Source organism: Sycon ciliatum, chromosome 7 (genome assembly GCF_964019385.1).
Source record: "Sycon ciliatum chromosome 7, ocSycCili1.1, whole genome shotgun sequence".
Classification (NCBI taxonomy): Eukaryota; Metazoa; Porifera; class Calcarea; order Leucosolenida; family Sycettidae; genus Sycon; species Sycon ciliatum.
This window is the reverse complement of record NC_088649.1, coordinates 19,806,463-19,831,263: the sequence shown is the minus strand read 5'-3', so window position 1 is coordinate 19,831,263 and position 24,801 is coordinate 19,806,463. Positions and strand designations below refer to the sequence as shown.

The 24,801-nt window shown below is 47.6% G+C and overlaps 1 protein-coding gene across 1 annotated transcript in view; it reads right to left on the bottom strand.

Annotated features, from left to right (window-relative positions):
- Positions 1-23,544, bottom strand: part of LOC135821168 (uncharacterized) — a 46,586-nt gene extending 23,042 nt beyond the window's left edge. The window contains exons 1-6 of the mRNA XM_065334239.1: positions 23,121-23,544; positions 16,966-17,044; positions 15,643-15,933; positions 13,190-13,477; positions 7,411-7,533; positions 3,777-3,899 (exon numbers count right to left, since the gene is read on the bottom strand). Of these exons, the coding sequence (XP_065190311.1) occupies positions 3,777-3,899; positions 7,411-7,533; positions 13,190-13,477; positions 15,643-15,933; positions 16,966-17,044; positions 23,121-23,231 (1,015 nt within the window). The 5' untranslated portion in view covers positions 23,232-23,544. The remainder of the gene's footprint in view (positions 1-3,776; positions 3,900-7,410; positions 7,534-13,189; positions 13,478-15,642; positions 15,934-16,965; positions 17,045-23,120) is intronic.
- Positions 23,545-24,801: the final 1,257 nt, after the last annotated feature.

The following is a 24,801-nucleotide window of genomic DNA, read 5'->3' as shown; positions in this document are numbered from 1 at the left end:
ACATAGCGAAGAAATTGCATCTAGTTCAAATATTCCAGCTTCCAATAACAAAAAAATAGAACTTTGCCGTCACCCTATACTGATGACTATCACCTATGTCCGATTCCTTACCTTTGGTACGAGTGCTGGTGAGTAAATACCCCGTTTTATATCAAAAGTCAAACTTCGACAATTGCGTTGACGCGGAGGAAGTAGGTCTGGAATAGAAGTATTTTATGACTATACACCCCTCGATCTGGTGAAATGTTGTTCTCTCCCAAAGAAATCCGGTAAAATTATCCAGTCTCCACTGAAGTTACCATCAGAGTAGAGACCGAGAAATCATTTCTTCAGCTGTAATAAAATCTCAGTGTTGACTTTGAAGCTCACATCTGTATGGAAATTCCATTAGAGAAGTCGATGCTAATTTCCATTGACCAAGGGTCACCCAAGATGCAGCCCACTGATTTCGTCTGACCTTCACAAAACCTATGTCATGTTTTATTGATCCTGATTTGACAATATCTTGGGGTTGGATGGGGTTTAGATTTGGGTGCTCAGACGGCTGGAAGAACTGAGCATGTTTACGATCAGTATCACAAGCATAGGCACTATTCTTCCATCTGAGTGTCAGATTCTACATTTATTCGACATGAGATGAGAAATGACACATGCAGTGCCATATCGGTTCTACCCATTCCCCTCTCAGTGGTATTACCTGCTGTTCTTCGATCTGAGCGCCAGCAATGGTACCTTCTGGATCGAAATGAGGTAGGAAATACTACTTGAACTCGGACCATCAATACTACAAGTACATGCAGTGCCTTATCGGTTCTAGCCTCCCAATTCTAGCAGAATTATGCGCTGTAGAGAACTGGTTTGAAAAGTACAACTACATGCAGTACACTATGGGCGCGTTCGAATTTTCACTCTTTGACTTTTCGAGAAGTTTCGTTTATCTGAAGACGTGGCCTTTTTGGCCTCCTCAGAAAAACGAAGCGCCTCGAAACTCCTCGAAACTCTACAACCTCATCAGATGGGAGAGGTGGATTAGTTTCGAAGAGTTGGGAATAGCTATATCACGTAGTACAGGGAGATGGTCGATCTGATCGGATGTCATCATCGCCATGACAATTCCGCTGAAAAACTCTAAAATGATAGAAACCGTTCTGATGGGACACTTCAACTAATCTCTTTATAAAATTTGTTTGAACCGTTGATGAAGACAATTCGAATGCGCCCTATGATGGCATATTGGCCACCGCAATGAACAGATTATGAAACTCCCTACAGTTTGGATTTCGAAGACTGGTCTTGCAGTATATTAAGGTAGCGAAATCAAAAACTGTGCCCGCAAATCGCAAACTAAAACCAGCACAAACGTTGCCCGGGTTACCGTAGACACTTGTGTAATGTAGTCATGGCAACAAGATGGCGGCGCCACTTACCCTGACAGGCCATGCCAGTGCCGGTGAATCCAGGGTTACACATACAAATGAAGGAACCCTGGGTGTTGGAGCAGTTAGCTTCAGCAGCACAGCTATGTGTACCAAGAGAACACTCATCAAGGTCTGTAGACAAGAATGGGGAGAGAGAGAGAGAGAGAGAGAGAGAGAGAGAGAGAGAGAGAGAGAGAGAGAGAGAGAGAGAGAGAGAGAGAGAGCGAGAGCGAGAGCGAGAGAGAGAGACGCATCTTTCAGCACAGGTCTGCAGTAAAAGTATTATGACTATACACCCCCCTTAGTTTCGAGCCACCCTTGTGAAGAACCTTTTTTCTTCTTTTCGGTACTGGTTGTTGGGTTCTGTGAAATCAGGGTTGGTTGGATGGTCACATAGTTTTGACTGGTCACAGAGTCCGCTTCACTACGTGACTCTGTGGCCCATTCAGGAACCTGTGAGCATAGTCACACCGCTCTTCAACTAGTCGTGCCGTCATACCAACCCGACAACCAGTCATACTCCCCAGGATGCTTCTCATTACTGTATTTGTATAGAAATATTTGGGTGCTCAGACGGCTGGAGGAAGTGAGCATGTTCAGGATCATTATCACAAGCATGGGCACTGTTCTTCCATCTGAGCGCCAGATTCTCGATTTATCGAAATGAGAGGAGAAATACCACATGGCCCAGAAATCTGCGAAAACCAGGCTTAGGGTGAAATTTCACAAAATGACTTTTTCCCATTTTCTTCAGCTTCTACTGGGCATAGGGGGTCAGGAAACAAAATATTACAGGTGTGGGTCGACTCATAGTGTATTAAAAGCATCTAAAACACACCAGGGTATTGTGTTAAAAAATCCAAAAAAACACAAACTTGTTATCACAGGAAAGAAATGAAGAGAGATCCACCATACTGAAGGAAGAGACATGGATGATTTTTGTTTAGGTGACATGACAAGGTAGGCATGTGGGGGCAGGCTTGTTGTGGCCCTTGGTGCTGCAGTCTGTAGTGGCCATGCACAGTTCTGCATGAATTTTGTTTGCTCCTCACTCAGCACATTCTGGGGCTGAATACATGTACTGGCATGCTCTGGCGCTACACACCACAAGGAAACCCGACTCCAGTTGAGATGGCACCTTTTGAAAGGTGAATCTAGTACAACTGTTCAGAAACAAGCAAGAACACAGCCTTTCAACCTGTTCCACTGTTCATAGTAAGCGCATAGTGTGCTGGCGTGCTGCAGTATCTGCTTGGTGCTGACCAGCAACTGAAATATCAGCACGCCGTACAATCCCTTGCAGCTAGCTGTCCAGCGAGGAAAGTCTCGAGTGGGGGCCTAGCCTCTCGATCTGCTCGCTCATTCGCCTGGCATTCAGTAGCACTTCATCGCCAAGGACTCCAATTCAAAACCGTTTTCCACACTGCGCTTCAAGCCATTTTCCTCGTGAATTTGCTGCAAACGTATGAGCTCCGCTGCGCGCATTCCCTTTGCGTGACGCCCAGAAACAGCTAGTATCTCTGTACTTCGATTGGCTGGATCGATGTCGTCCAGGTTCTCCTCGCTTTCGCCATCACGACTCTAACTGGAGACGATTTCTTCACCATATTCCGCAAGCAGCAGCTAGCGCAGAAATTTCGCCATCCCTGAGTGTAGGAAATGGAATCCGTTCGATCAGCTCAAATACTCTTCGTTGTGACTAGAGGAGTAGCAGGGAATACTCTACCGGAAGCCCTTTGTCTTCCCTGACTGCTGAAACCCTTCCTGCCATGACTGCTACTTCTTCAAACAAGCGAGATTCTCTTTGGTTCCACTTCACTGCACTCAATCGTCCACGCGACACAACCTTTTTAAATTTTACAAAACATCATTTTTCTCAAAAAAATGATTTTCACCCTAAGCCTGGTTTTCGCAGATTCTGGGCCACATGCAGTGCCATATTGATTCTACACTTCTCCCTCCCAGTGGTATTACCTGCTGTTCTTCGACCTGAGCGCCAGCAATGGTACCTTCTGGATCAAAATGAGGTAGGAAATACTACATGAACTCGGACGATAAACTACATGCAATGCTTTATCGGTTCTAGCCTTCCAATGTTAGCAGTATTATCTGCTGTAGATAACCGGTTTGGAAAAGTACAACTACACTATAATAGTATATTGGCCACCGTAATGAACAAATTGTGAAACTCACTACAGTTTGGAATTCGGAAAACAGTCTTGAAGTGTATTAAGGTAGGTCGATAGGAAATCAAAAACTGTGCCCGCAAATCGCAAACTAAAACCAGCACAAACGTTCCAGGTTACCGTAGATACTTGTGTAACGTGGTCATGGCAACAAGATGGTGGCGCCACTTACCCTGACAGACCATGCCAGTGCCGGTGAATCCAGGGTTACACATACACATGAAGGAACCCTGGGTGTTGGAGCAGTTAGCTTCAGCAGCACAGCTATGTGTACCAAGAGAACACTCATCAAGGTCTGTAGACAAGAATGGGGAGAGAGAGAGAGAGAGAGAGAGAGAGAGAGAGAGAGAGAGAGAGAGAGAGAGAGAGAGAGAGAGAGAGAGAGAGAGAGAGAGAGAGAGAGAGAGAGAGAGAGAGAAAGGTTGAGAGAAAGAGAGAGAGAAAGAGAGAGAGATAGAGAAAGAGAAAGAGAGTGATAGAGAAAGAGAGAGAGATAGAGATAGAGAAAGAGAAAGAGAGAAAGAGAAAGAGAGAGAGAGAGAGAGAGAGAGAGAGAAAGAGAGAGAGAGAAAGAGAGAGAATGAGAGAGAGAGAGAGAGAGAGAAAGAGAGAGATAGAGAAAGAGAAAGAGAGTGATAGAGAAAGAGAGAGAGATAGAGATAGAGAAAGAGAAAGAGAGAAAGAGAAAGAGAGAGAGAGAGAGAGAGAGAGAGAGAGAGAGAGAGTGAGAGAGAGAGAGAGAGAGAGAGAGAGAGAGAGATAGAGAGAGAGGGAGACACACACACGTCATGCTGCACAGGTCTGGTATAGAAGTATTATGACTATACACCCCTCGCTCTGGTGAAATGTTGTTCTCTCCCAAAGAAGTGTCGGTATAATAGACCATTTGCGCAAATAATAGTAGGGGGGCGAAAGGGGGCAACCGTACGCGTAGAGGGCGTCAGTTGACCCAGCGCTGCAGCAGCGCGCATGCAGCAGCGCTGGGTCAAGGAGACAAAGTACACACTTTCTTGCTGGTTTTTTTTTCGAGTAGACAGAGCTGGTGCACAGTCGAGTTACACGGTCATGGAGGGTGAGGACGGCAAAGTCGGTACGAGTAGTGTCGGAGAGCTGGTAGAAGAGGTTCCTCAGCCTTCTTGGACTATAAAGCAGCTGAGAGATTATCTACGAAAGCAGGGCGATTTGTTGACAGGACGGATAGCGGAGCTACTTACGAGGTACGTTCATACGGGGCTTCGTCGACTGATTTTTTTAGCTACACTCACTCACGAACTGCGCGTGACATTTGTTCTTCATCCAGGGCGTTATTCTACAAATCCAATCCCGAAGCACCAATGAGCAAGCGGTCGACCCGTGATGCAGCTCCCGTCGCCACGCGCACTCCAGCACCAGTATTTCCTGACTCTGGCTGGACCCAAGACAGATCGAAACTTCCTCGTGTAACAGCATCCACGATCTTGTCGCATTTGCTGCTTACTGGAAAGCAAGTTCGCACCAGTGAGAGCCATGTACTCATCATCAGGAAGCCTCTAGATCGGGGACACGAGCTGTATTTTGGTGGATACATTCACGATGTTAGTGTGTGCTGTGTGGAGGCCGAGATTTTTATCGAAGCCAAGTGCTGGGCAACCCAGAAGAAGTCTACCAAGTACAGCTTGCGACTTGTGCTCACAGATGACGCCAAAAATGATAGTGCTATGCTGGATTTTGCTGTGTGTGTGTGAGGGCTGTGTTGCTGGTGGAGATGGTGGGCTCTGCTCTCATGTGTTTGCTCTGTTACTGGTGCTTAGATTTTGGATTTCAGTTTCGGCAGCCTCCGACACGATACTCAAACTCACTGTCACTTTCTCCTTGCCGCGGCTTCTTGGCTTTTGGCTCGACTTCGAGCCTCTCTAGTAAAGAATGACGAACAAGTGCAGCACTTCGACGATCCGCAGGAGAGGGTCTCTCGGCTGGTGGTCGCCGAAAGGAGAAAACACTGGGGATGCTTTCCTGCTTCAAACGACGGTGCGGCTTCCCAGAAGCTAATGCAGGCAGCCCGGGTAGATCTGGATGGAAGTCTTTTTCCCTGAAATGTTCACTGCAAACAACAGTGCTGGATGAGATCTGAAATGCGCTCCCTCTTCGCGCTTACATGCCTGCACCCATCTCGCCCTTAGGTCGGGATCTGTGGGATACTTATGAAAAGACAGATCTCGTTGATCTGATCGGCGATTTGAGCAGCCAAACACAGAGCAGTGGTCGTGCGATGGCATCGTGAGGCGAAGGAAAACTACCGACTGAACTACAACCAAATCATTTCAAAACAAAAACAAGAAACACCGTACCCACGGCCACCGGCACCAACAAGCACACGAAATCTCTGTGCAGTACACCACGTACACACTGTACTTGCACGCTGCACTGTGCAGTGTGCACGGTCCACGCGCGATCTCATGCACGATGGGGCCCCCTATAGACCATACCTTGCCCCCTTACGCCCCCCCCTACTTTATTTTGTCAACTGGTCTATTATCCAGCCCCCACTGAAGGTCCCATCAGGGTAGAGACCGAGAAATCACTTCTTCAGGCGTAATAAAATCTCAGTGTTGACTTTGAAGCTCACATCTGTATGGAAATTCCATTAGAGAAGTCGATGCTAATTTCCATTGACCAAGGGTCACCCAAGATGTAGGGCACTGATTTCATCTGACCTTCACAAAACCTATGTCATGTTTTATTGATCCTGATTTGACAATATCTTTGGGGTTGGATGGGGTTTAGATTTGGGTGCTCAGACGGCTGGAAGAACTGATCATTTTGACGATCAGTATCACAAGCATGGGCACTGTTCTTCCCTCTGAGCGCCACATTCTAGATTTATTCGAAATTAGATGAGAAATAACACATGCAGTGCCATATCGGTTCTACCCTTTTCCCTCTCAGTGGTATTACCTGGTGTTCTTCGACCTGAGTGCCAGCAATGGTACCTTCTGGATCGAAACAAGGTAGGAAGTACCACATGAACTCGGACCATAAATACTACATGCAGTGCTTTATCGGTTCTAGACTCCCAACGCTCAGGCGCGTGCACCGGTGCCCTTCAAGGGCGGGTTCCGGGGGTCTTCCCCGGGAAAATTTCCAAACAATGAAGCAAAATTCTGCATTTTGAGCGAAAGGGGGGGGGGGGTTCTGGGCACCCAGGAACCCATACGGGGCATGCGCCCGATGCTAGCAGTATTATCTGCTGCAGATAACCGGTTTGGAAAAGTACAACTACATGAGGTACACTATGGGCGCGTTCGAATTGTCACTCTTTGACTTTTCGGGGAGTTTCATTTTTCTGAAGAGGTTGCCTTTTTGGCCTCCTCAGAAAAACGAAGCGCCTCGAAACTCCTCGAAACTCCACAACCTCATCCGATGACAGATTTGGATTAGTTTCGAAGAGTTTGGACTAGCTACATCACGTAATACGTGGAGATGGTCGATCTGATCGGACGTCATCATCAATTCCACTGAAAAACTCTATAATGATAGAAACCATTCTAATGGGACACTTAAACTAATCTCTTTATAAAATTTGTTTGAACCGTTGATGAAGACAATTCGAACGCGCCCTATGATGGTATATTGGCCACCGCAATGAACAGATTATGAAACTCCCTACAGTTTGGATTTCGGAAGACTGGTTTTGCAGTATATTGAGGTAGCTCGAAATCAAAAACTGTGCCCGCAAATCCCAAACTAAAACCAGCACAAACCTTGCCCGGGTTACCGTAGATACTTGTGTAATGTAGTCATGGCAACAAGAGGGCGGCGCCACTTACCCTGACAGGCCATGCCAGTGCCGGTGAATCCAGGGTTACACATACACATGAAGGAACCCTGGGTGTTGGAGCAGTTAGCTTCAGCAGCACAGCTATGTATACCAAGAGAACACTCATCAAGGTCTGTAGACAAGAATGGGGAGAGAGAGAGAGAGAGAGAGAGAGAGAGAGAGAGAGAGAGAGAGAGAGACACGCATCTTTCAGCACAGGTCTGCAGTAGAAGTATTATGACTATACACCCCTCGTAGGTTCGAGCCACCCTTGTAAAGAACTTTTTTTCTTCTTTTCTTAACTGGTTTTTGGGTCCTATGAAATCAGGGCTGGTTGGAAGGTCACATGGTCTTGACTGGTCACAGAGTCCGCTTCACTCCGTGACCCTGTGGCCCAATCAGGAACCTGCGAGCATAGTCGCACCGTTCTTCAACTAGTCGTGCCATCATACTACCCGACAACCAGTCACTTTCTCCAGGATGCTTCTCATTACTGTATATGTATAGAAATATTTGGGTGCTCAGACGGCTGGAAGAATTGAGCATGCTGACGATCAGTATCACAAGCATGGGCACTGTGTTTCCATCTGAGCGCCAGATTCTAGATTTATTCGAAATGAGATGAGAAATACCACATGCAGTGCCGTATCGGTTCTACCCTTTCCCCACCCAGTGGTATTACCTGCTGGTCATCGAACTGTACGCCAGCAATGGTACCTTCTGGGTCGAAATGAGGTGGGAAATACTACTTGAACTCGGACCACAAATACTACATGCAGTGCCTTATCTGTTCTAGCCTCCCAATGTTAGCAGTATTATCTGCTGTAGATAACCGGTTTGGAAAAGTACAACTTCATGCAGAACACTATGATAGTATATTGGCCACCGTAATGAACAGATTGTGAAACTCACTACAGTTTGGATTTCGGAAGACTGGTCTTGGAGTCTCAAAATTAAATCGAAAACTGTGCCCGCAAATCGCAAACTATAACCAGCACAAACGTTGCCCGGGTTACCCTAGATACTTGGGTAATGTAGGCGTGGCAGCAAGATGGCGGCCTCACTTACCCTGACAGACCATGCCAGTGCCGGTGAATCCAGGGCCACACATACACGTGAAGTAATTCCTGGGTGTTGGAGCAGTTTGCTTCAGGCAGCACAGCTATGTATTCCAAGGAAACACTCATCAAGGTCTGTTGATGAGAATATGGAGAGTGAGAGAGAGAGATAGAGAGAGAGTGAGAGAGAGAGAGAGAGAGAGAGAGAGAGAGAGAGAGAGAGAGAGAGAGAGAGAGAGAGAGAGAGAGAGAGAGAGCGAGAGCGAGAGATGAGAGAGAGAGAGAGAGAGAGCGAGAGAGATGAGAGAGAGAGAGAGAGAGAGAGAGAGAGAGAGAGAGAGCGAGAGTGAGAGAGAGCGAGAGATGAGACAGAGAGAGAGAGGGAGACAGAGAGAGAGAGAGAGAGAGAGAGAGAGAGAGAGAGATGAGAGAGAGAGAGAGAGAGAGAGAGAGAGAGAGAGCGAGAGAGCGAGAGTGAGAGAGAGCGAGAGAGAGAGATGAGACAGAGAGAGAGAGAGAGAGAGAGAGAGAGAGAGAGAGAGAGAGAGAGAGAGAGAGAGAGAGAGAGAGAGAGAGAGAGAAGAGAGAGAGAGAGAGAGAGAGAGAGAGAGAGAGAGAGAGAGAGAGAGAGAGAGAGAGAGAGAGAGAGAGAGAGAGAGAGAGAGAGAGAGAGAGAGAGAGAGAGAGAGAGAGAGAGAGAGAGAGAGAGAGAGAGAGAGAGAGAGATTGAGATGAGACAGAGAGAGAGAGAGAGAGAGAGAGAGAGAGAGAGATAGAGAGAGACAGAGAGAGAGAGAGAGAGACACGCATCTTTCAGCACAGGTCTGCAGTAGAAGAACTAGGACTATACACCCCTTGTGGGTTCGAGCCACCCTTGTGAATAACTTTTTTCTTCTTTTCTGTACTGGTTACTGGCTTCCGTGACTTCAGGGCTGGTTGCAAGGTCACATGGTTTTGACCGGTCGCATAGTCCGCTTCACTCCGCGACTCTGTGACCCAATCAGGAACCTGTGAGCACAGTCACACCGCTCATCCACTAGTCGTGCCGTCACACGACCCGACAACCAGTCACATTCTCCAAGATGCTTCTCATTACTGTACATGTATATAAATAAATGCATGCTGAGAGGCAATAGTAACATGGAAAGAGAAAAGGACCTATAACTCACCAGTTATAACTAACAGTCCAATTCGTTCCAATGAGGAGAAGGGACTATCTCACACTAGCTGACTGTATATTATCTCATTGCCTTGGTGGACGGTACTTATAGGTCCTTTTCTCTTTACCTATCTGTATATGCAACTCGGATGGTGAGAAATTAAATTATGGTGAAAAAGGAGGTCAAAAATGCTACGAGTTATGACAGGTGTCAGGTCGCCGAATGTTTCAGTACTCCTTGTCTGTCTTGTGCCATTTCGTCGCACTCGCTGACTGTATAAGATCTGGTTACGTTGGTGGACAGTTAGTCATAACTCGTAACAGTTTGTCCTTCTCCTTTTTCACTATCTGTACGTCATAGGCTTTTAAGGAATTCAACGCATACTGCTGTGATGCGTGAGCACCAGTGTGCTTTTATACAGGTCTACCTCGTTAGTAGACAACCCCTGCGGGGGTTCAGATGTTTGTCTCACGATGTGTGCTATCTACTGTCCGGACTTGAATTTATGCGTGTCAGGCATCAGCCGGGATTTTGGATCAGTGTCTAGTAAAAAAAAATAGTAAATGATCGTGTCCGTTCCCGAAGGGAACTCACGACGGCCGCTAACACCCGGTAAACCCTAGCGGCAGATGCAGCGCCTAACGGTGGGGGTGAGTGGGTAAGTCTCACAACCACTGGCACAAGTGCCAAGAACGACCCCATTAGCTGCATCCATGTACCCCTTGTGCCTGGCCACAAGTTCCCAGTTGACTGTGGGTAGTAGCACGGCTGGAAAAACCGCTCCCAGGCAGGACTTGGACCAGGTACCTCTCGTATCTCAATCACGGTCTTTGACCAACCCACTGTGCCTGCCAGAGTGTCTAGTACTGATGAAGAAAGGAGAAGGACAAAATGTTACCAGTTATGACAAACTGTCCACCAACGTGACCAGATCTTATACAGTCAGCCTTTTCCTTTCTTCATCATAATTATATTGGCTCAGCATCCGAGTCTACAGTCCGTTTCAAAAAGATTTGCAATCCTGGCGATCGCCCGCGGAGTTTGGCGTCTTACCGTATGAGCACTCGAGCGCTGCCTGGAAAAACTCACTGTGAACTCAAAGAAATATTCCGCGCGAAAGCAGGAAAAATGACAACTCACTCACGTTGATACAGTCATGTACATGTACGTCTGGTTTACAACAAACGAGGTCTTCCTCGTATCGATAATGGAGTCAGAGAGGACATGTCGAAACGAAAGTGTTGTAAATGTTGACGAGCGGCATGTGTCCCAATCCGTTTTGTGACCAAAATAGTTTCTGTGAGCTGCGATGCAATTTACTCACCGTGTGACGAAAACGACATCGACACGGACTCATTCCGAAGGCCATGACTTGGCAAAGCTATCCGTGTGACTTCGACGACATTTTGAGAAAAGCAGACGCTTGTGAACGCTGATAGAAGACGGCGTTGACTGCTAAATTCAAATAAATTGGCGATCTTGAAATACTAAAATAAATAAATTTCAAAAAGCTACAGCGCGATGACTTCCATATTCACTCACACCATTGCAGTGTTGTGGGTGTGTTCACATGGCGTGAGCCAGTCAAGTGTCAGTCAGTTCGGCAGGAAGCGCGACCTCGAACAACAAGTCGTTTGGTGCAGCCATCTTCTTGGTCTTGTACCAGCTTGATCACCAAAACAATGAAAAAAAAGTTTGACTTGAGGATAGGTTGGGATTTGAACTCACAACTTCATGGTCAGCAGACTAGACAGCATTCATAACCACAAGGCCAAAAAGGAAAGGATAAATCGTGGGTTTTGATAAAATTTCGATACCGGTTTCCTGGGCGAATTGTAAACCATGGGAAAAGGCCGGAAACCTGGCCGAAATTCTAACTCCTTAACGGCTGGTCCCCCCCCCGAAACCTTCACAGAACAATTATTTGCCGTGTCCTAGCAAGCCATTCTATGTACTTTGTTGTCCAAATTTCCCTTATCTTCATACTTTTTAAGACCCAAACCTGATTGTAAATCTTTTTGAAACAGACTATAGTACCGAGGTCTGCAGTGTAACCGATGTTGTATTAACGGGGGTAGACCTGTATCGGTCCATATTGTACGTATGTTAACCGCCTGCATATCAATGGGCGCTTTCGATGACACGTTTACACAATTCTGGAACTGGTTTTTTTTTAAATTCTGGAATGACCAGAATGAGCGGATTCCGGCCTTGTAAACGAACGACTGGAATTCACAACGCATTTTATTCATGTCATGTCACAAACAAATTAATAATTGATGAATCGTAAAAAGAGATGACGTACACCCTCGCGCACACGTGGATCCAGCATCGCGCACACGCCCGCCAGGGAGGCTCTTCGCGTGCTTGAGTCATGACTGGACCGGTAACACACCAACTTTGCAATTCTGGCGCCAGAATTAGAGAAATTCCGCCCTCTCTTCAGAATTGACGGATTCGACGGAATTGGATTAAATCAATTCTAACGACGGAATGTGTCACTTTTCGTGTAATCGAACTGTGCATCAACAATAACTAATTCTAGAATTGACCGAAATGCATGTAATCGAAAGCGCCCAATGTGGTCTAGATTGTTGCTACAACAGTCAAACCTCGTTAGGACGAACTTCAAGGGACTGAACACATTTGTTTGTCTTATCGGGAGTTCTTCTTATCCAGATCTGACAAAAAATCGATATGCATATCAGATGGATTGTATTTACGTGAAGGTGCATGCTGTGGTACATGGGAAGCATGTTATTCTTAGCATAAGCCAGAAACAGGTAAGTACAATGACAAAGTGCAATGAATCACGACTGTGTCGAAAGTTCGTACAACGCACTGATTATTTTGTTCAAAACACGCTTGAAAACTGTACGTACAATAGTTCGTATGACCTCGACTATTGAAAAAAAAAAAGAAAAAAGGCATCTAGCGCACGCGCACGCTCGTGGACCGAAAGTTCGTACTACATGTACATGACCACACTGACTTTGTTCAAATCACACTTGAAAATGGTTCGTCTTCGCGAAAGTTCGCTGTACAGAAGTTCGTCGTAAACGAATAATTTTGACTTGAATTGATGCCTGGCCAACCATAGGATTGGCCTTAGTTCGTACTAATGGAAAGTTCGCCTTATCAGTGTTCGTACTAACGAGGTCTGACTGTATTAAATTTTATGTTATTCTCGCTCTACTAGGGAAGTCCCAACGGAGTCAGACGTCGACGCATTTTCACAGGGAACCCTGAGATCAAAGCGGACTAGCAATTAATTATGTAGCCTGTATGAGTGTCAGCAGTTAGTAGGGTAGAAGTGCATAGCATAACGAGAGCTCGCATTTGGGTAGCAGCATGCTTCTGATAACCCGATTGGGTGGTTGGAGTACGGAGTATCCGTATGTAAAAAGCACGGCTACGTGCGCACCGTACACCTTCTCTGTAGCCCAAGTGCACACTCACTGTACAAACTTTCAAAAAATACCTTACAAGGTACCCATGCTATCCGCATAGAAGTAACCGAACTCGTTACCCGACCAAATCCCTAACCGTTGCAGCCCTTAAGAGTGCTTACTTGGACGGCAGACGGACAGTTTGAGGCAATGCTGCTGCTGTTCGTGTGCGGTGCGGGCGAAAATGCAATGCGTTCTCCCGTTATCCGCCCAGCTCAGTTTGCGGAACGTGAAGAAAAGATCCTGACCGCCGGTCGCCTCCTGAACACTGAAGCTGCCCCCGCAGATGGGACTGAGCAAGGCCAGGGACAGGTCTGGACCTCGAGCGGTGCAGTGGTACTTGACATCCATGCCAATATCCGTACAGTTCTCCGAATCGGTAGAGTTTATCATCCGGCAGTTCAGGATATCTTATGGAGTGGAAATTTAATAGTAGAAATATAACACCCGCCGCGCACGCCACACAAACACGCACGACACAGATGCACACTTGTACACACACACAGATGCACACATGCGTGCACATGTACACACATACACACACATACACGTAACATTAGCCAAAATACACATTCACACACAAACATTGTCGCATGTCCATCACTATAAGCTCTTAGGCCCTGCTCAATGCTGCTGTATTCATCCATAATATTACTAGTACACACCTAAAACACACACAATTAAATGTTACGAATCCGTGTACACGACGGGTCAAGAATCACCTTCCGATTCCGTAGGACGCCACCACACCATGGTCAGGAGTCAGATGTAGCTTTTTTCCTCCTCTATATTATTTATTACTAAGAGCAGTGACCCACTGACACACATCAAGACAAACAAGAAACAAGACACAAAACAAGACACAAAACAAGACAAGACACAGGGGATGTAGGGACGACGTGCCGATGTACAAGGAGGAACTGGATCGACCAGAGGTCTCGGCGTGGGCGTTGCAACCTGGCATCAAGAAATGGGGGGGGGGGAATGGGGGTGTTGACACAGAGAATAGACAGTTGTCTAAGGTTGTCTTTGTCCAATGCTGTCTGATTTGTGTTTTAACACAAAACTCCGAGTAGCCGCAGAAAAGGACTTGGTTGTATCATTTCCGCGTGTGTAGTTTTGGAGAGATACTTTACACATAGAACCTGAATAAAGCAATTGCATCTTAACCACATGCGCTCTCTGGCTGACCTCGTTACATCAGCAACATGACTGCCAAGTTGTAGATACAGTCAACTTTGCGTATAACGATACTCGGCGGGGCATAGGAAAAGTGTCCTTATACACGAAGTCTCGTTGTATGTATTGCAGTTAAATGGGACTTTGCTCTGGGCATGGAAGTTCTGTGGTTATTTGCGAATTTCCGTTATATCCACAGTCGTTATTAGCGAATTTGACTGTACTTCCTCCGTATACAAAAACTTCGTGACTTTTTTTGAAGGCTGCGCACTGCTCTGGAATTGTTCCGTTTGACTTGGAATAACACTTGTGGCATTGTCTAACCTGTTTACAAGCTATATACAAAGAAAAAAGCAACTCAGACGAATGAGATTGAGTTTATTCAGAGTTTTCGTCGTTCCTGTCATTGTCACCTGACGACGTTGACTCCGCATCGACAACAGTCGCTGCTTACGCTCGAATTTCGTTCAGATTCTTTTCAGCTGCAATGATGATCCGACGCGGGACTTTGGCTAGCGTACTCTTCGCTGACTCCGCATCACCAACAGTCGCTGCTTTCGCTCACATTTCGTTCAGATTCTTTTCAGCTGCAATGATGATCCGACGCGGGACTTTGGCTAGCGTACTCTTCATTTCCAGAGCTGTGTACGAATCGGTGTCGACTGTCGATTATTCAGTCGTTCCAATCCGCGACCTCCATTATGCCGTGAAACGAGTCACTCAAGCACATCCACACGCTTCGCATTTTCTACGCAGGAGAATCCTCCCAGCATTCTACAACGGCTTCGACGAGGTCCCTACGATTCCCCTAGGCCACAACGGAGACCTCTGACAGGAGTGGAGAGAGGTGAAGAAAGCCAGGTCGTCGACATTCCGATCCGGAGTCTGCGCTGGTTGCACGACAACTGAAAATGTTTCATCTTTCCGTGCGAGCGGAACCGATTTATGTTCTCACGCTGCGTATGGGGGCCGCGCACCGCAAGTACGAGCCTGGCCAGTTTCAGGGTGAGTCGTGACTACGTGTTCCAGGCGCGAGCTCCACTTCGTCACGGTGTCAGTTTTGAGCAAGTAAGTGTTAGTTTTTTTGTCATTTGACTCGTGAGTTCCTGTCGGCAACCTCCTCACACGCATGGCTTCCGTGGAGAATCTGTTCGAGATCAACCAAACCTACCTCAAAATGAATGTGGGTTGTCGATGACAGCCTTTGGCGCGGTTCGTTTAGCAGGTTCTTGCTCTAAAACACCGTTGAAAAAAGTCACGATTTTTTTTGTATACGGAGGAAGTACTTACAAATACAATTTCTTCCACACATCGTCGAAAACCGAATCAGACCTAACATCGATGCTTACCTACGTATCTACATAGAACATTGCAAGAAAGAAAAAAAGGTACTCACTCGGTATGCATGCTGTCACTTGGAAGCAGGCCTGCCTGGAAGACTGGGGAGTACTTGCTGTTACACAGTGTGTCAGGTGGTTATCTGAGAGGCTGACGTTTTCGAAAACGAACGGCACGTTTTGTCCGCCGGGAACGTTGAGTATGGAATACGAGGACAGGCGTCCGGGGCTGACATGTATGTCTGCGACCCAGTTGGGTGCTCCCCGGACTAGGCAGACGTATTTGGCTTCTCCTCCTATGTAGCTACAGTTCCTTGGTGCGTTGCTGATACACGTCACTGTCAACTCAGCTGAGAAAAGTAGACAGCGTGTAGGCACCCACACATGCACACACACACACACACACACACACACACACACACACACACACACACACACACACACACACACACACACACACACACACACACACACACACACACACACACACACACACGCACGCACACACACACACGCACGCACGCACGCACGCACGCACACGCGCGCACGCACACGCACGCACACATGCACACACACACACACACACACACACACACACACACACAAACACACGCACACGCATACGCATGCATATATGCACATACAGACACAATGATACACTGACACCCCCCCCCCCCCACACACACACACGCACGCACACGCACGCACACATGCACACACACACACACACACACACACACACGCACACACACACGCACACACACACACACGCTCTTACGCACCTGTGCATACACACACAGACAAGCATAGACAGAAAGACACACGTAACCACCCTTCAGCTCATCTTACTTATTGCGGTTTTAGTTCTGATAATTCCCGCGGAAGCCTAGCCTTTCCCGGTCAAAATAGTTGTGATTCGGAATTACGTACAGTGAAACCTGTCTAAGACGACCGCTCAAGAGATCTTCAGAATATGGTCTCTGTTACCAGGTGGTCTCCTTATCCAGGGTCATTTGACTGGAAATAGCATCATTTGGTCGTGGTTCCAGGGGCCTTCTGGGACAGGTGATCGCCTTATCCGAGTGGTCGCCTTGACAGGTTTTACTGTACATCTCAAAGGTGCGAGCATTGCCCGATCCCGGACCGTCCGTATAAACGTAAGCACATACGTGTTTGTCGGGTTGACAGCATTACTGTAACAAGATGGAGGACACCGTGTTCGGAAACGGTGACCTTTCAACAACCATCCACGGTTGGTAGAGCTCCAGGTCTGTTGAGACCATCTGAAACGTGGATGGTTGTAGAAAGGTCGCTGTTTCCAGTTAAACCAACAAATGTGTAAACTAAAACAAGACACAGTCTTATCTAAAACAAGTACCTACCTGTGGCGGGTAAGGGCGCAATAGCAGACCAAGCCAATACGACCACCACCACTAAGCTGAACGTATGGATCTGCGAAACCTGAAATGACAAAAACGAGCAGAAACCGAGAATACAAACATGCCACCCTTGTTGTAGCGAACACCACGACACGCTCAACACATCCCACCACCCCATCCCCCTCACCCCAGTTACGATGTCTTATCGCAACCCCAGCACCGAGACCTCGGGTCGGTTGAGTTGCTCTCGGTACATCGGCATGTCGTCCCTACATCCCCTTTGTCTTGTTATGTGTGTTGCTATTCACATAGTAGGTCTGTGTTCATAGTGGAAAAGAATTTATCCAGCAGAAACTACTTGTCTTGATGACATCAATAAATTCCAGAAATGTCAGACTTGCCTGCTCTTCTCGATGAATGGCCCTGACAGGAGAGCTTCCAGCACAGTGAAAGAACGAGTGTTTCATTTTGCAATGGGCTGTGCTCCGCACCTCTCTATGAGGACATTCTACAGTTTTTTTTTTCAAATGTCACAGTGTACACATGAACCACGGTGCATGTTCGCGCTAAAAGTAGTAAGTCCCTATTTTTCAAGTGCTATTTTTTTGTCAATGCTCTGACCGCCAAAGGTGCCGGCTATAAGGACTTGCTTACAATCACCACTGTATTCGACCTGAAGAGTGATGGGATGAAAGGCCTAGTCGAAAAAAACTATAATTATGGCTTCTGTGCTTCGTGTGCTGATTTGCTTTCTTCCAACCAAAAATCTATTCAACTACTGTAAGTCAACAAATATTCGGGGCAAATTTATTTTCGGCTACTGTAAAACCGGAAAGTCTTAACGACCACAAAGTTTAACGTTTTTGTAATTTTTGCATGATACCATGCAGAAAGTTTAACGATGGCTACCTGGCCACCCATCTGTATGCGCATCTTTACACAGACATCTAGCGATAACGTATTTTTCAAATAACGAAAAATAATTGGTCGTTAATACGTTAGACTTTGTGATTCGTTAGACTTTCCGGTTTTACAGAATTGAAATTTTTTTGCGGCCGAAATGTTGTGTTGCGAGGTTCAGCATGACAGTGTATACAGGCGGCAGCAGTACAGACGGCAGCAGTACAGACGGCAGCAGTACAGGCGGCAGCAGTACAGGCAGGAGCAGTACAGGCGGCAGCAGTACAGACGGCGGCAGTACAGGCAGGAGCAGTACAGACGGCAGCAGTACAGGCGGCAGCAGTACAGGCAGGAGCAGTACAGGCGGCAGCAGTACAGACGGCAGCAGTACAGGCAGGAGCAGTACGGACGGCAGCAGTACAGGCGGCTGCATTACAGGCCGGAGCAGTACAGGCGGCAGCAGTACAGACGGCAGCAGTACAGACGGCAGCAGCACAGGCAGGAGCAGTACATGCGGCAGCAGTACAGACGGCAGGAGTTCAGACGGCAGCAGTACAGGCGGCAGCAGTACAGATGGCAGCAGTACAGGCAGGAGCAGTACAGGCGGCAGCAGTACAGGCAGGAGCAGTACAGGCGGCAGCAGTACAGACGGCAGCAGTACAGGCGGCAGCAGTACAGGCGGCAGCAGTACAGACGGCAGCAGTACAGGCAGGAGCAGTACAGACGGCAGCAGTACAGGCGGCAGCAGTACAGGCAGGAGCAGTACAGGCGGGAGCAGTACAGACGGCAGCAGTACAGACGGCAGCAGTACAGACGGGAGCAGTACAGACGGCAGCAGTACAGGCAGGAGCAGTACAGGCAGGAGCAGTACAGGCGGCAGCAGTACAGACGGCAGCAGTACAGGCAGGAGCAGTACAGGCGGCAGCAGTACAGACGGCAGCAGTACAGGCAGGAGCAGTACAGGCGGCAGCAGTACAGACGGCAGCAGTACAGGCAGGAGCAGTACAGGCGGCAGCAGTACAGACGGCAGCAGTACAGACGGCAGCAGTACAGGCGGCAGCAGTACAGACGGCAGCAGTACAGGCAGGAGCAGTACAGACGGCAGCAGTACAGGCTGCAGCAGTACAGGCAGGAGCAGTACAGGCGGGAGCAGTACAGACGGCAGCAGTACAGACGGGAGCAGTACAGACGGCAGCAGTACAGGCAGGAGCAGTACAGGCGGCAGCAGTACAGACGGCAGCAGTACAGGCAGGAGCAGTACAGGCGGCAGCAGTACAGACGGCAGCAGTACAGGCAGGAGCAGTACAGGCGGCAGCAGTACAGACGGCAGCAGTACAGACGGCAGCAGTACAGGCGGCAGCAGTACAGACGGCAGCAGTACACGCAGGAGCAGTACAGACGGCAGCAGTACAGGCAGGAGCAGTACAGGCGGCAGCAGTACAGGCAGGAGCAGTACAGACGGCAGCAGTACAGATGGCAGCAGTACAGACGGCAGCAGTACAGGCAGGAGCAGTACAGGCGGCAGCAGTACAGACGGCAGCAGTACAGGCGGCAGCAGTACAGGCAGGAGCAGTACAGGCGGCAGCAGTACATACGGCAGCAGTACAGGCAGGAGCAGTACAGACGGCAGCAGTACAGGCGGCAGCAGTACAGGCAGGAGCAGTACAGGCGGGAGCAGTACAGACGGCAGCAGTACAGACGGGAGCAGTACAGACGGCAGCAGTACAGGCAGGAGCAGTACAGGCAGCAGCAGTACAGACGGCAGCAGTACAGGCAGGAGCAGTACAGGCGGCAGCAGTACAGACGGCAGCAGTACAGGCAGGAGCAGTACAGGCGGCAGCAGTACAGACGGCAGCAGTACAGACGGCAGCAGTACAGGCGGCAGCAGTACAGACGGCAGCAGTACAGGCAGGAGCAGTACAGGCGGCAGCAGTACAGGCAGGAGCAGTACAGGCAGGAGCAGTACAGGCGGCAGCAGTACAGACGGCAGCAGTACAGACGGCAGCAGTACAGGCAGGAGCAGTACAGGCGGCAGCAGTACAGACGGCAGCAGTACAGACGGCAGCAGTACAGGCAGGAGCAGTACAGACGGCAGCAGTACAGGCAGGAGCAGTACAGGCGGCAGCAGTACAGGCAGGAGCAGTACAGGCGGCAGCAGTACAGACGGCAGCAGTACAGGCAGGAGCAGTACAGACGGCAGCAGTACAGACGGCAGCAGTACAGACGGCAGCAGTACAGGCAGGAGCAGTACAGACGGCAGCAGTACAGGCAGGAGCAGTACAGGCGGCAGCAGTACAGGCGGCAGCAGTACAGGCTGAAAATTTGATTGTGGTTGTTCCTGTAGCAGCCAACATCAGTGCTAGGCTTGTATTCAAGTCAGTTTTGTATTCAACCCATGTATTTCTATGTACAGTGTATGTCAATGCTAAAATTAGGCTAATGTGCTGACAGTGTATCTTTAAATTACGGCTTGTATCTAAAAGGCCTTCAATACCAGACAGGCTTTTAAACAAGACACTACAGTATGGGCATTGCTCTCTGGACTCACTGCAAGCCTGGCTGAGAGTTCAAGAGCCATCAAAGTGGCATTTGATTGCATAGTGCTGCTCAATGAAATCCGGTCCAGCGAGTGAATACCACGCTTGGCTTTGCCCCTGCCTGTAGTCTGTTTCAAAAAGATTTACAATCAGGTTTGGGTCTTAAAAAGAATGAAGATAAGGGAAATTTGGACAACAAAGTACATAGAATGGCTTGTTAGGACACGGCAAATTGTTCTGTGAAGGTTTCGGAACAATTGGACCAACCGTTTTAAAAGGAGTTAGAATTTCGGCCAGGTTTCCGGCCTTTTCCCATGGTTTACAATTTGCCCAGGAAGCCAGTATCGATTTTTTATCAAAACCCACGATTTATCCTTTCCTTTTTGGCCTTGTGGTTATGAATGCTGTCTGCTGACCATGAAGTTGTGAGTTCAAATCCCAACCTATCCTCAATTCAAACTTTTTTTCTTTGTTTTGGTGATCAAGCTGGTACAAGACAAAGAAGATTGCTGCACCAAACGACTTGTTGTTGGAGCTCGCACTTCCTGCCGAACTGACTGACACTTGACTGGCTCACGCCATATGAACACACCCACAACACTGCAATGGTGTGAGTGAATTATAATGGAAGTCATCGCGCTGTAGAGATTTATTTTAGTATTTCAAGATCGCCAATTTATTTGAATTTAGCAGTCAACACCGTCTTCTATCAGCGTTCACAAGTGTCTGCTTTTCTCAAAATGTCGTCGAAGTCACACGGATAGCTTTGGCAAGTCATGGCCTTGGGAATGAGTCCGTGTCGATGTCGTTTTCGTCACACGGTGAGTAAATTGCATCGCAGCTCAAAGAAACTATTTTGGTCACAAAACGAATAGGGACCCATGCCGCTCGTCAACATTTACAACGCTTTCGTTTCGACATGTCCTCTCTGACTCCATTATCGATACGACTCTACGAGGAAGAACTCGTTTGTTGTAAACCAGACGTACGTGACTGTATCAACGTGAGTGAGTTGTCATTTTTCCTGCTTTCGCGCGGAATATTTCTTCGAGTTCACAGTGAGTTTTTCCAGGCAGCGCTCGAGTGCTCATACGGTAAGACGCCAAACTCCGCGGGTGATCGCCAGGATTGTAAATCTTTTTGAAACGGACTGTAGACCAACCAACACAGTGTCAAGTCGGCTAGTGCGACATGTCGCACACAAGTGCTGAGTCTGTCAGGATACATGTCGCACACAAGTACTGAGTCTGTCAAGTAGTTTTGACATGGGAAACGTCACCACCGCCGCAGTGAGTCCTGCCGACCGTGAACTGGCTATTTTACTGGATGAACAAGTACCTGGACTAACGACAAGTCGACGACGAAGGGCGAACGACGGTCGTCTGAACAAGACACTTACTTGCGGCGCAAGTGCGCCAGGTACATACATTTAGCTCACGACTGACCACAGGGGGTTCATGGATGAACATAATAATTATTATTATAATCATTACTCGACTCAGACGGCAGGAGTTGACCGGCTTCGCCGCGGTAGAATACACTACAGACTACAGACTCAGTCGCAGTGTCGGGCGACGAAGAACGGAGAGAAGTATCGGAGTGCCGAAGAACGAATAGCCTAGAATTTCACCAATACATTATTATACATGTACAACGAATACTCTTGACCAGGGAGTAGTAAAATACAGGGTGGTGACACGCCACTAATCGTGATTTTTGATGGGTGCCTCGCGCTTGTTTTTTTTCTTTCGCAAAAAAAAGATGATCTGCTGAATCAATCTTGTCGAAGAACTAATTCCGTGAAAAGGTCTATCCATCTCATGGAACAGCATTTGTTTTGCTCTTGTGATACATCTGTGTCATCGTCATATGGAAAGGTACCACCCTTCCGAAATTCGTCCCGATCGACGGCATGGAGCAATGGAACGAAGGGGATTTCCTTGAGAACAATACGTGTACGATTGGAGATGAAAAGCGAGTGCACCGATTTCGAAGTCGAAAAAAATCTCTAGGACACCATACGATCGGCACTAATTTCTCCTCAGTTGTGATCAACCAGTACATCTCTACCTTCTTTGTGATGATGAGCATTTCATATTATGGTATGCTAGAGATTCGGGAGTTCACTTTTCGGAATGAAATGTTCCTAAGTGTGTCAAGGATTGAAATGCGGGCTACGTCGTCGTAAACAGCTTGTATCGACACAGGAATAATCTACGGCACGCAGGGATATCTGCCAAAGTGATACCACTCTTGCTGGACTTCTATCCTGACATAGTGGTAGTTTGGTCGACCACCAAACCTTGTGAAGGCAGACAATTATTGTTGGAGATTCTCAGCGCTGAGTTTCTACGGGCTGCAGTAGGAGGAGTGTCTTTGGCGGTAGGTATTTTACTACTCCCTGATCGAGAGAATCCTGATGCGCGCGCGTCTACACACTTCGGTACCCATAGTACCCCAATCTCCCCCCCCCCCCCCAGGTGAAAACGGGGCTGAGGCAATCGTCAAACTGGACGTACATGCTTACTACTCCCTGCTCTTGACCAAGCGCAGTGTAGATCTACCAGCCGCGCATAGATTGTACTTGTACTAGTACATGTACATGAAAATACGACAGGTTTAGGCCACACACCCCGGCCCCGTTCTTCCGTTACCGACAGACCAGCACCATACTCATGCTATGTGTCATAGTCCACTGCCGGTACCGGTACAGATACTCACTTGACTAAGCGCTGGCTGTCGACTACTGCATGGTCGAATATCGCGCTGCTGCGGACGCGGCGCCTGTTCCGCCTTCGTCATTGATGTTGTTCCCGTTGAAGGGCTGGTCATGAATCTTTACCTACAACTAAATTTACTTAGTACAAAACCTACTGCTGATATTAGTTCTACATCAAATTTGAGTTGCGCTGTAGATACTGCGGATGTACTCAGTCCTTGACCGGTGCACTAGAGGAGCTCAATTGACCAAATACTCATACTCACTGTATCGCAGGAAAAAGGGATTTAGTTGGACGCAAGCATTCCAAAGAACACCGCTAGTTCGAATCTATAACGAAGCACCAGGACCATGCAAGGAAAGAGTACTGGTGTACAACTAAGACTTAGCTCAGTTTCCAGCAGAACGGTACTGAAGAATTTTCTAGCAAACCTTCCTGGACAGACTGAGCGCGATGTAGGGTGCGACTCAACTCAAATGCCGCCAAGAGGTGTGATCTGGGTGGTGTCTACCACTACTAGATCTAGTAGTAGTAGTAGTAGATCCACCAGACCGAGGAGCTTTACATAATCATTAGCACCGCGCACAAAGCAGCAGTAGGTCTACTACTGAACCACCAGCGGTCGGAGCTACAGTGCAGTCAAACTATCGCCACGACACCAAACTGATTGCCAGCTAGTTGTAGGGCGGCGGCACCGCGCCGGTGGTCAGTGTCAAGGACGCATGCAATTTTATTGCATGAGCGGATTCAGTGATTGTCCACTAATAACAAATTAGATTCAACTCATAAAAACTCCAAGTCAATCTCCAATTGACACAAACCTCCGTTATTGAACATAATTATTATTATTATGAAATGACCCAAAGGCAATGTGCCTATCGAGGGGTTCATTTGATTGAAAGAACAGTAGATGTAGATGTATGTACAAAGAGAAGTAGGGATTGATGAGGAGAGAAATGGGGAAAATCAACTGCAAGGTGGCGGAATTCCGTTGATTGCATAAGCATAGTCAGCTGTAAATTTCCTGAGGGCAGCTTTGAACTTATAGAGCGAGGCTTCCGATGTTAGACTGGGGGGTAAACAGTTCCATAGAATAGCAGTTCGGAACATGAAGAGAGACTTAGACAATGATTTAAATTTGGGAAGAATGATTTTATTTGGTCGTCGCTCACTATTCGTAATCTTGAAATGGAAATCAGCAAGGTAATCACGATGATGGAAAACATATCTGTGAAAAGTGGTGAGACTGATGATTTGACGACGATAGGCTAGTGACTCTAGGGAGCATTTAGAATTTAAGACAGATTTGGAAGAAGTGTAATCAAATGCAATTTTTTTCTTTTTCAGTAGAGCTCTAGCAAACCTTGCCTGTAATTGATCAAGAGTGGTCATGGGTTTCTTATTAGATCCAAACGACCACACCGTACAGCTATATTCGATCACAGGTCTTACAAACCCTTTGTACAGTATGATCATTGCCGAAGGCGTAAGTTGCTGGGACATAATTGACAGTAGGTGCACTCGATATCTGAACTTCGAAGTTATTGAGGCGACATGTTTGCGGAAATCCAGGTTGTCGGTCAAGGTGATGCCAAGATGTTGCAGTTCAGAAACCACCGTTAATGGCTCATTGTACATTTGGTATTGGATTCCTGCAGGTGGTGTATCATTGATAGCTCTAT